This window comes from Mya arenaria, chromosome 13, assembly GCF_026914265.1.
Source record: "Mya arenaria isolate MELC-2E11 chromosome 13, ASM2691426v1".
Classification (NCBI taxonomy): Eukaryota; Metazoa; Mollusca; class Bivalvia; order Myida; family Myidae; genus Mya; species Mya arenaria.
Genome location: NC_069134.1, coordinates 67,580,234 through 67,593,476, shown reverse-complemented (window position 1 = coordinate 67,593,476; position 13,243 = coordinate 67,580,234). Strand labels below are relative to the sequence as shown.

The 13,243-nt window shown below is 34.4% G+C and overlaps 1 protein-coding gene across 1 annotated transcript; it reads left to right on the top strand.

The window, feature by feature from the left end:
* Positions 1 to 1,794: 1,794 nt before the first annotated feature.
* Positions 1,795 to 8,551, top strand: LOC128213162 (40S ribosomal protein S21-like). The gene is made up of 6 exons (XM_052918712.1): positions 1,795 to 1,835; positions 1,927 to 1,999; positions 4,312 to 4,375; positions 6,915 to 6,986; positions 8,185 to 8,240; positions 8,488 to 8,551. Exons 2-6 carry the CDS (start codon positions 1,950 to 1,952, stop codon positions 8,495 to 8,497), a joined length of 252 nt encoding a protein of 83 aa, XP_052774672.1. The 5' UTR covers positions 1,795 to 1,835; positions 1,927 to 1,949; the 3' UTR covers positions 8,498 to 8,551.
* Positions 8,552 to 13,243: the final 4,692 nt, after the last annotated feature.

Sequence of the window (13,243 nt, the reverse complement as noted above, 5' to 3'; positions counted from 1 at the left end):
TTATACAAAACAGTAAGTAGCTAACGTCTGTCAACTTGTCAAGATGTATTTTCAAATAAGATGTCCATCACGTCTTCAATCTCATTAAAATCAGATCCCAAATACACGCACCCTTCACGACGTTACGCTATGTACGTATATGACGTAATGATATGCAGTGAACGTCACGATATGTTATTGACATTGACCCGTCTAGTAATCAGTTGTGAACAACTTTTGGTTTATTCTATTTAATACCAGGAAGTCTGGGGCAGAGTTCCAGTAGACAATACCGGGTCGAGTCGGTTTTTAGATTTGTGTAGCGTGTGATTTCGCTATTACTTTACGTTTCTAGACCTGCTTGTCGTGCGTATGCCAATCAAAGACAACCCACAGCACTGGAATCCCTGAACTAGTATGACCAGTTTTCGATTTTCGCTGCGAGAATGGCAAAGACATTAACACTCTCGTGGCTGTGTGTAAAATATGTAAAACTGATATCGTCTACGAGACGCACAAATCTTCAGCTGAATATGAATACTTTAAGCATTTATAATTATTCTCAGCTCTTCTATGTTACATGAGTGCGCTAACTCTCTTAACGGTTAATAAAGGAAAATAATAAACAACACCAAATGATAGTCAATATGTATTGCTCACTTGTCGTGTCATTAAACGCATACAATTAAACATTTTATTATTAAATAACCAGAAACATATAAATCCGCAATTTAAATATTTTATAGTTAATATAAAACGATAGTTAAACCATAACATAATTTAAAGTCTTGTTCACCACTGGATGCGGTGGGAAATGTGTCTTTACTTGCGGAAAGGTATTTCGTGGTTTAGCATAGATGTAAAAATTGTATTGAAATACACAAAGAGTGTTTATATTTGTATTGGTATCAACTGAAACCAACTGATAAATTAAACATTAGAGAAATGTAATATGTGCCTGAAAGTAGCTAACTTGCTTGCAATACTATCCGAATAATTTTGTTTTTAAAGAGGCTGTTACCTTATAATTTATAAAACAAATTTAAATATTTAAAGAAATGATCAACGGACATGTTTGTTTCTTTCACTTCGCGGTTTTGTTTTGCTTTAAAGAGAATATAATAACTTCCAACGAGAATAAACAGTAGAAAAAAGTCATAAAGAAAGTTATGCTTAGGATTGTGACCATTGTAAGTGTTGTACGTATTTTTGTAAGTGAAATTCATATAATAAATTCAAAACAATAACAACCACTTAAAACTTAAAAAGTATGCCCTGAGATCTGTCCAATATGTAGTATCCGTAACCACTAAACAACAGGTGTGTATCGGCGAGGAAAGAGCACACTTTTTACTACATAAACCGTGTACGTTTCATAAGAATCAGTTAACCAAAAAACACACAACAAGAATTGTAATAATAGTTAATTTGGAAGTATTATATACCTCAGTGCAACACAACTGTGTCATACATTGTATTTATCCTCAACCTACACGACCTACGCAGTCTCACATATAGTGTATGGTAAGCAAACATGGAGTTAAAATTTATTGTATACTTTATATGTGCATGCAGAAGATGATATAATAGTAAACTGTGATGTAAAATACTGTTAAAATTGTCAACTATTTTATATCATCCATTTGAAATATCTTAAATATATATGAGGTAGTAGGAGTATTGCGACGAATTATCTTTTAATTTTAGTTAATGGGAAATAACTGCGTATGATATTGAACAAGTTTCGGTGGTTTTTATACTAGTTGAATGTAACCTGTGTTTTCTTTTGGTTATTTTTCCTTATACTTAATTGCGTCCACATGCTACTTCCTTTTCCTGCCGCCATCGAATCGTAGGCATGTCTTTTTGTATTCGTACATAATTTGGGGTTAATTGGCTGGTATTGTCTGTATTTTGTTATTTGATTGTTTGGTTTTTGTTTTACAGGCTTTCGACAAAGACAAATCATCATGCAAAACGAAGCAGGCGAGTTCGTGGACATGTATGTCCCCCGTAAATGGTAAACAACTGCCTTTCCCCTCTTTTTAATTCGCTATTTTACTCTTTAATATTAAGTCTTGAGATTATTTTTTCAATAATGGAGTCATTTCGACTACAACTAAATTATGCTCGATGGCTTGTTAGAGAAACTAGTGGTTGTAGTTTATGTCTGAAGAATTTAGTTGATTAAATTATGGAATATTATTGCTATACTTTTTAGTCTAAAATATTAGATGTGTTTTACAGGATTCTGTCAATCCCTAACGTCTAAACGGGTTTGTGCTAAAACTGGGTTGGTTTGAAAAATATTGAAATGGTATCTAGTGATGTATTTTATGATTGAAATGGATAATAAAGGTTTATATTCAAATTTTACCATGTAAGTACAAAGCTATTTTGCACAAAACAAGCATTAAACACATGATCTACCTTTGCAATGAAACAACACTTGACTGACACAGACAACAATTATGCCAACCGGAACAACAATCAACCCAATCGTAATAACTCAGCCACCACCGATAAGCTTTATGATAGACCTCATAAATACAATCGTAACAACTCGGCCATGACCGAAGTGCTCCGATTGTTATAAAACTGTTAACTGCAGCCTTGTGTTTTGTTTTGACAGAATGAAACACGAAAATAACGGATGTTTCCCCTCGGCGAAAATCGTCCAATTTTCCCCAAAAATAGTCATATTTTCCCCAAAAAAGGTTATCAATTCCCCTCAGAAATGAATAAAAAAATACATTTATGAATTGTCAGGTTTTTTTTTCGGCAATATTTATAGCCGGTATTCATGTCTTAAAGTATCCTTTTTTTCCCCATTACTGAATACAAATTCCCAATCTGGAGTTCTCAAACTAAAAATAATAAGAATAAAAGACGATGGAAATGTAAACAAAACAGTTATTTCCCTTACATGCAAGCGTCTATTCAAAGAGACATACAATGATGTAACATCCGCGTCATGGTGAAAGGTGGATTTTCATTGGTTGAAATATATTTTTTTTTATCCATTCAGAGAGTATGTAACAAATTAAGAGTTAAAAACATTGTGTTAAAACATGTGCCATTGTCAACAAAAGGATTTATAATTCAAAAGTGACAGTAAATTATTCGGTGCAGGAGGGGATTAAAATAACTTATTAAATAGACAATGCTGTTCCTTGTCATGCCTCACCTACATGTTTACATACATGACATTGACCTTCATTGCCAATATCGGAAAATGACAGAACTGAGAAATGAAACTGAAAGTAGACAACTGGGTGAAATAAAGTATTTATTTATTATAATGATGGTGTATTTACTTTTTGATGAATGCCGAAGGAAACATGTTGATGAGATTTTACAAAATTCATTCATTTGTGTTTTGATCAATTGCAAACAAGACTATTTGGAAATTGGAAAAAATAAAAATATTGATATATTAATTCCATTCTCTCTATGAGTGTGAAAGTCATCATTTTTATTAGACAGCAGATTTTGTATCCAATTTAAGAGGAATTAAGAAATTGTTTATTTCAAAGAGTTAAAACAAGGGATTAAACAATGTAAGGTGTTAACAGAGTCAGTGCATATTATGATGAAAATACCAATGTAATTCATTAAAGTATTATATAAATTATATCCTTTGTTAATATTTATGAATAATTTCCCAACATTGATAGGGATCATTTGGCACAAAAATCATGTTTTACATGTTTTGATGATAGTAACTGTCATTAAAGAGAGTTGAAACAGTTTTAATAGGTCTCTTTGTTACTGGTTATTTTAAATGACCATTTTAATGTTCATTGTATTTTCCCAATTTTGGGAATTAACGCGCTTATTTTCCCAATTGTAAAGCCACAGGTGGTTTGAAAATTTAAATAAAAATCACTGTTATTTGTTGGATATTTATTTTTTGTGTACGTAACTAATATAAGATAATATTATCTGGTAAAATTTCTTGTTTTTATTTTATAGTCACAATATGCTTTAACCCAAAATCCCGATCAGAATAACTACCCACTTTTGGTACAAATCAATTTGAACGTGAAGGATTTGCCGTATCAAAAATTGTAAAAAATCTGTTAACATACAATTGTTAAAGTTATAGCCTGAAAATGTTATTAAATAGTAAACAAATTTGTAAACAGCTTGCCCAACCGGGCAAATTAAGCAACAAAATTTCAAGACAGATCAACAGTGGTAATATGGTTCAATTTACCTGGAACTAAGTTAGAAAGTGTTAATTGCCTAAGGGCTTTTTATGCTATTTAAACTCTATTAATATGCAGAAATGGAGATACTAGATTTTTCATGATTGAGTTCTTATTTCAGCTCTGCCAGCAACCGCATCATTGGTGCCAAGGACCATGCTTCAATCCAGATCAACTTTGCTGAGGTGAATATGTAAAATACTCAAATAGTTGGATTTTTAGTGAAAGTATTAAATAAAGGAAAGTTGTAAATTCTTTTTAGATTTTGTTTGGATGATACATATCACATAATTAGTGCTGATAGATACATACTGCATCAGGGTCTGAAACCCAAGTCATTAATCTTGGTGCAAATCAGATTTTTAAGAGTCAGGGCTTCTATTATGAATTTAAAACGGGAAGTATGAACTTCTTGACCATCAATATTCGAAGTTTTTCACTGAAATTTGGAAGCTTAAGTTCCCCCAAAAACAGTTTATTTATTTCCAGTATTTTTTAAATAGTATGTTTAAAATCAAACAATTTGAAGCTATATCTTGCCAAATTCACAGATAATTCATTTAACATCAAGACTGAGGCCTAAAAAAAAAAATTGTTTGGTTAGGGTTACATCCTTTCCAAAAATAGGTAGGGTAGGTAGGCTTTTTATTTTTTTATTTTTTTTTTATTATTAGGCTTTATATAAGAATGTCATTTTCATTATTGGAGAATGGTGTTAAAGTTATCTTCTATATAAGCTATTAAGGTTTTAAACTACATATTGAAAAGCAAAAAAAAAGTTGTTTTTTTTTGTTTTTTTTTAGTTTTTCATTATTTTTTTCAAACTGACTATAAAAACGTTAGGGTCGGCGCCTATTCCGTAGGTAGGGTCGGGTAACCCGAACCAAATGTATTTTTTTTTTTAGGCCTGATTGAAAATGTGAGCATAAAAGTAATATTGACCCCAGGTTTTGATATTATGAACTTCCAAGCTTTTGACTTGGGTATTTATGCCCCCGAAGGTGGGCATATTAAAATCGCACCGTCCATCCGGCTCTGTAACTTTCCCTTGTATGGACAGATTTTAAAATAACTTGCCACATGTGTTCCACATACCAAGACGACGTGTCGCGTGCAAGACTCATGTCCCTGCCTCAAAGGTCAAGGTCCCACTTAGTGTTCATTCACAATGGAGTGATGCATATAAGGACATAGAGTATAGGTTGTCGTGTCCGGGCTGTAACTTTCCCTTGTATGGACAGATATCAAAATAACTTGCTACATGTGTTCCACATACCAAGATGACATGTCGTGTGCAAGACCCATGTCCCTACCTCTAAGGTGAAAGATACACTTAAGTGTTTATTCACAAGGGAATTCGGAATATAAGGACATAACAGTGTAGGTTGTCAAGTATGGGTGGTATTTTTTATGTTCAGAGGCAATTTAAAATAACTTGCCATATGTATTTGACACACAAAGGCAAGATCAACTTTTCATGTACTGACCTTGTTCATAGGTCAATGTCACATTCGGGGGCATTCGTCACATACTGTGACAGCTCTTGTTTGTTTTTTTCAAAATTATGAAAGTTTTTGTACTTCCAAGGAATAAGGTTTGAAGGTTTTAACCCATTTCTAGGGAGTAACATCCTTCCAAACTTCCTTTTACGGAAGCTCTGTTAGAGTCATGGTCTGTTTTTCCAGTTTCATCTCTTTGTTAGTCATGAATCTTAACCGTCATGAGATGATACAACACTAGTTTCCCAAGCATTATTAACATTTTACAAATTATAGTGTTTGATAAAGATGTATGGTATTAGAACAAGAATCAACAAGGGAGAAGTTGTTAGGGAGAAGTGTGATTTCAAAACGGATCTTAATAAATCCATTTTATACTGATGTAACATTATAATCACAATCTCATAAATTTATTAGCTCTACTGGCAAAAGGCCAGAAGAGCTTATGCGATGGTAATGTGTATATAGTATGTGCGTCTTAGCGTCTGTAAACAATTCCTTGTTAACACGATACAGCCCTCAGTTTTGATTTTATCTCGATGAAACTTGTACAGTATCTACATATCCATTAGAGCTTGGTTCCTTTCGAAAACCAGCTAGATCCCCCTATGCATGCCTAGATTATGGGCCTTGATAGTAGAAAAAAATGCTATTGTGTAAACAATTGCTTGTTAACATGATACAGTCTTCAGTTTTGATTGTATCTCGATGAAACTTGTACAGTATTTGGATATCCATTAGAGCTCGGGTCCTTTCGAAAACCAGCTAGATCTGCTCATGCATGTCTAGATTATGGGCCTTGAAATGATTTGATTATGGGCCTTGATAGTATAAAAAAATGCTATTGTGTAAGAAATGCTTGCGAACATGATACAGTCTTCAGTTTTGAATGTACCTCGATGAAACTTCGAAAACAGTGATGTTGACCACACAAACCCAGCCAGTAGAGCATAGGCCCTTTTGGGCCTCTTGTTTTTTTTATTAAGATCTACTATTTACATGTTACCCTCAGATAGCAAAACAATAGCTGGGTGTCGTTTAAAAAATGCCATTGGCGTTTTCAATGCACTCATTGTGACTCTGACATGATTGAAATATAGCTATCAACAAATTTATGTCGACATAGTTTTTTTTCTTCATTAATGTCGCTTTTCTGTAAACAAACAAGTTTTTGTGTAAATTTTGTTTCATAATTTAAAATTCACATTGACATTAATACTGGCAGGTTGATGACACCACTGGCAGGATGACTGGGGGCTACAAGACCTTCGCCATCTGTGGAGCCATCAGACGAATGGTACGTACTTCATCTTGCCCAGTGATCTGTCACCTTAATGCAAGAACTCAGTAACCATTCCTATTTCTATATGCAGTGATGCACTTTTTGATTGAGTATATTTAACTACATGTAGGTTCCAAATGAAAACCAGTTTATTAGAATGGGGAGAAGGTTTGGCATCAATCATTTGTTTTTGCCCAATAAGTTAAGTTAGCATTGATGGATAGTAATATAAGTACCTTTTGTGAAAAGCTAGCTTAAGATTGCTTTTGAGGGGGTGGGTGTCAATGTCATAGTTACTTAAATAGGCAAATGGTTTCCACCTTAATAACTTAAGTTAGAGTTGATGGATAGTAATGAAAGTTTCAGTGTAGGTAGCTTATTTTAAGAGCTAGCAAGGGATTGCTTTTGAGGGGGTTGGGGTCAAGGTCACTGTAAAAATTAAAAAATGGTTTATGCCCAACAACTTTAGTTAGGTTTAGATTTGATAGAGTATAAACACATAGTTCATGATACTTAACTAGAGTTGTTTTGAGCTACTTTTACTCTTTCTTTGATTCAAGTAATGATGCTACGTTTTTACATTACATACTTGTACAAGAATTTTTTTACTTAAACTTTTTACTGTTCATATGAAAAGTCAGGGGCCAATTTCTCGAAAATACTTAAGTATGTTATAACACCATTATGCTAAGCTCACTATTTTTGTTCTATAGTTTATGATATTCATACTATTTTGATTATTTTTCATTGTAAATCTGTCTGCGAATCATGAACAACTAAGTTTTCTTTATCATAATCATGTTGAAGTAAGAAATTTTGCCAAAGAAAATGACCTACTTAATTCTGTTAGGCTTAAGAAGTTTCTAGAAATCAGCCTGGTTTCGCCCAATTGTGGCGCTTCGAGGTTCTTTCAATTTTTTATTTAGCTAAGTTCTATAAAGTTCAATTGATTGATTTTTTTTAAGATTTAATAAAATAATTTGAAGGGTATTTAAACATAATATATTTCAAGTTTTTCTTCAATAAATGTGTTAGCATATATAGCAAAATGAACTAATTAAAAAAAGTAAAAATATTTTACCCTCAAGTAAACTCGAATCTGTTGACAGGCTACATGTACAAAGTAATTTGATATGACCAAAAAACGCTTTTGATTGGCGATATGTAGAGAAAATTTTGTAATATTGGTAATTTACTCTTGGTTGTTTTGCAGGGTGAGTCAGACGACTGCCTCAACAGGCTGGCAAAACGTGACGGCATTGTGGCCAAGTAAGTAAAAACCCTATTCTCACATGTTGTATTTCAGAATATTCTGGAGTGCAAGCATTAATTGAAAACTTAATACTAGTATATTATGTGTATGATATTTAAACAAATTCATTATAGATTGAATGAATTTATAATGTTTATTTTCTCTACATTGAATGGTGGTAAATCTAGACAAAGCTTTGAGAGAATCTGTACATGACTTAGTTCCCTTGCAATATATGGTAACGTGAATTCTTCTATTTTTCAGGAACTTCTAGAGGCTTGTCATGTTTTGTAAATAGAAGAAAAATAAATAAATAAGTAAAACTAGACATTTATTGTAATCAATAGGAATGAGACACTGTAATGTTTTCAATGGGATAGAGAAGCTGTTGGCTGCTCTCGGAAGTTGATGTCGCTGCCACAGATACATTGTCAACATTTGTCAGAATACATTTAAGCAGATACTTCCAGTTCTTCATTTAACCAAGGCCAAGGATGTCTTATAAAACTTGGTCAAGTTCAAAATTTGTCTGTATGATGTCTTTTCTTAATGAACTATAATCTGTCTACCATTTTAATATTTGACATCTGTCTTTTGGTCAACTGTAACCTAGGACAACCTTTCAACTATATGCGTAGTTGGCATCTACATTTTTTAACGTGCACTGCTATATAAGCAAGCCCAAAAAGCATTTAACAAGATTAAAGGCTTGTTGACTGTTATGTGATAGGATTAAAAATCGGTCATAGTTTCTATATGCTCTTGATGAATCTGGTTGTTATAAAAATATTTTCATGGTTAGTTGCATTATTTATGCGAAAAGCATGTCATGTCTGGTCAAAATGTGTAGCTGTGGGTCACATCCAGAGCAAATGTTTAAGATTATAGGTTTCCCCTGAACCGTTTGTTTTTAGCTTATCATTGGTAATGTGTAGGTAGTATGTGCGTTCATGCGTCTGTTAACAATTGCTTGTGAACATGATACAGTCTTCAGTTTTGATTGTATCTGCCTTGTTTATGTTGAAAGCCCAAAAACCATTTTGTAGCTTAAGTTCTGTAGTTTGCGCATTCATCTTTACAAAATTGATTGTGAATGTTTAAGTTATGCACCTGGTGTCATTACTGGCTACACCCAGGGTTCACAGGTTTGGTAAACATAAATCTGGAAAGGTTTGAAAATCTTTTTTTGTGTTCGTGCATCCATCTTAGCACAATTGATTGTGAATGTTTGTTCAAATTGATCAATGTTGTCGTAGGATGCCCTTGACTTTGACCTTTTGACCAACTTTTTTTAACTTTTCAAACTACAGAAATTTTTACTATGAGTACAGTTTTGAAAGCATTTTTTTTTTGTCAGATGACTTTTACTTGGCACATATTAAAAAAGTTCATGCAACTAATCTGCTTACAATACTTTCTGGGCTGAGATGTTGAACGTGCTACGTTTTCAGGTAACCCAAACACAAAACATAAACTATATGTCTGTTGCCTTTTACCCATACATACATGCTCTGGATTGATATGACCACCAAAGCTATGCCAGTAGAGCATAGGCCCTTTTGGGCCTCTTGTTATAGAATTGATTTGTTGTGTTATTAACCAGGTTTTCACATAGTGAAACCTGGTTATTAGAATGATGAACGTCATTATTCCGGCGGGAAGGCGGTGTCAAACTCGCCAATGAAACTGAATATCTTCAGTAAGGGTTGACATATCTTGGCAAAACTTAGTCTATAGGAAGTTTATGGATACCTTTCATGGGACTGCGTTTGGGGTCCCTAGGGTCAAGGTCACTGTTACTAAAAATAGAAAAATGGTTGAAACTGAATAACTTTAGTTAGGGTTGACATATCTTGACCAAGCTTGGTATATAGGAAGAGTTTATGGTTACCTTTCATGGGATTGTGGTTGGGGTCCCTAGGGTCAAGGTCACTGTTACTAAACATAGAAAAACGGTTGAAACTTAATAACTTCAGTAAGGGTTGACATATCTCGACCAAATTTGGTCTAAGGAAGAGTATATGAATACTTTTCATCGGATTGCGTTTGGGGTCCCTAGGATCAAGGTCACTGTTACTAAAAATAGCAAAACGGTTCAAACTGAATAACTTTAGTTAGGGTCCACATATCTTGACCAAACTTGGTATAAAAGAAGAGTTTATGGATACCTTTCATGGGATTGTTTGGAGTTCCTAGGGTTAAGGTCACTGTTACTACAAATAGAAAAACGGTCGAAACTGAATAACTTCAGTTAGGGTTGACATATCTAGACCAAATTTGGTATAATAATGAAGGAAGAGTTTATGGATACCTTTCATGGGATTGTTTGGAGTTCCTATGGTCAGGGTCAAGGTCACTTTTACTACACATAGAAAAACGGTTGAAACTGAATTACTTCAGTTAGGGTTGACATATCTCGACCAAATTTGGTATAAAGGAAGAGTTTATGGACACCTTTCATGGGATTGTTTGGAGTTTCTAGGGTCAAGGTCACTGTTACTACACATAGAACAACGGTTGAAACTGAATTACTTCAATTAGGGTTGACATATCTCGACCAAATTTGGTATAAAGGAAGAGTTTACCACATATCTTGACCAAACTTGGTATAAAGGAAGAGTTTATGGATACCTTTCATGGGATTGTTTGGAGTTCCTAGGGTCAAAGTCAAGGTCACTGTTACTACACATAGAAAAACGGTTGAAACTGAATTACTTCAGTTAGGGTTGACATATCTCGACCAAATTTGGTATAAAGGAAGAGTATATGGATATCTTTCATCGGACTGCGTTTGGGGTCCCAAGGATCAAGGTCACTGTTAATAAAAATAGCAAAACGGTTCAAACTGAATAACTTGAGTCAGGGTCCAGATATCTTGAACAAACTTGGTTTAAAGGAAGAGTTTATGGATACCTGTCATGGGATTGCGTTTTGGGTCCCTAGGGTCATGGTCACTGTTACTAAAAATAGAAATACGTTGAATCTGAATAACGAGTAAGGGTTGACATATCTTGAACAAACTTGGTATAAAGGAAGATTTTATGGATACCTTTCATGGGATTGCTTTTGGGGTCCCTAGAGTCAAGGTCACTGTTACTAAAAATAGAAAAACGGTTGAAACTGAATAACTTTAGTTAGGGTTGACATATCTAGACCCAACTTGGTATAAAGGAAGAGTTTATGGATACCTTTCATGGAATTGCTTTTTGGGTGCCTAGAGTCAAGGTCAACGTCAGTGTTACTAAAAATAGAAAAACAGACACAGGCTGAAGTTCTTCCGTCATTCATTGAAAACCTGGTTTCGTCGCATCGTCGTAAATATCCGACATATGGTAACTCGTTAGAATAACATATGTAAGCACATGGTACTAATCGCAACCTTCTCTTAATTTTTAATTAATTGGAAGGTATAACTTAGATTAAACGCAAGTTGTTTATGGGTTTGCTGTCAGAGTCAATATACATGTTGATATTCACGATTATTCTACAAAACTAGTTGAATCATTTAAGCCTACTGCCTGATAGCGAAAGGTATCGACAAAAAACCAGAACTTCTTTTCACTGGTTAATTCATTTACTCGCGGACACATATTATATCAAGGTTTTAACCTTGGAACAAATATTTTAATGTTGACAAAGAACCTTGCAGTGTAAACGAATTACGCTGCAGTGTTGGCAAATTACGCTGCAGTGTTAAGCAATTCTGATGAATTGCGTCTGTGTTTATTATACACAAAAGGTTCTCGGTTACGAGGGCACATGCAAAGAGGAGTAAACTGCTCGAACGATCAGTCTTGTCGGGACAATAAATCGCGAAAGAATGGACGGTTGTAAATAATGTATGGTACACATGTATAATACCATGACATACAGATCAAAAATAACTTTGGTTACAGACAACTGAATTTTGACGAGTTGTTCTTTTTATACAAATTGCCAAAGATAGGGTTCACGAAAAGATTAACGGGTTGAATTGATCTTTGGTACTCGTTATAACGTTAAAACAGGTCAAGGACTTCAGTAACAAACCACCAATTTTTGATGCGGTTTTGGTCCCATTCTCAACTTAGAATCGGCGAAACATACGATGTCCGGACAATCACTCCTGAATGGGTTGGCAGATTACAATGTGAAAAAAATAATTGGTACGTTTAACTGTATGAAGTACACGCCAAATTGGTCTCAAAGGAGTAATGTCCCCTGTTCAACCTAGGATTTGCCCAGACAATAACTTATGATGGTTGACAGCTTAAGTCTTAGCAATAAGTTAAGAACCCTTTTTTGCTACTGGACAACATCATAAAATACAGGTCATTTTTTACTTGGTTCAAACTACCTAATTTGACAGAGTTATGACCCATTCTCAACTTAGAATTCGTCAAAATTTAGTGTCCGGACGATGACTATTGACGGGTACAATTGATTTAAACAAAGCGTATTACACATTTTTAGCACTTAACTAAGGTCAAGTTGGCTTCGGTAACAATCCACCCAGTGTTTTATGGAGTTACGGCCCCTTTTCAAAGAAAACGGTTTCTGTATCCATGTGGTGGGGGTATTGGCCATCTCTAGCTCCATTACTTAACCATGTGGTAACCACCTCATCGGTCTTGGGATCCAATCCTGCAGACAATTTATTCTGTTGTATTACACTTTTGCTTCACCAATTAAAATGAGGGTTATATGGGAATCACACTTGTCGTCATGTCCGTCGGTCCATCGGTCCCGTTATTGTCCGGTCCATATCTTTCTCATTTATGGTTTGAATTTAAGATGATTTGGCCAAAGTGGCCACCTGTTCTATCCAGGCAGTTTTTTACACATAGGCATGCGGTGTTATTAATCACATTTTGTGATACCTTTGTTATTAAATACCAAAAAGCCAGAAGAGCTTGTGCGATGGCCCGGTGTCGGTCCGTGCGTCTGTAAACAATTCTTGTTCACGGGAAACAGTCTTCAGTTTTAGTAGTATCTTAATCAAACTTAGACAGTGGTTAGATATCTATGAGAGCTTGGTTCC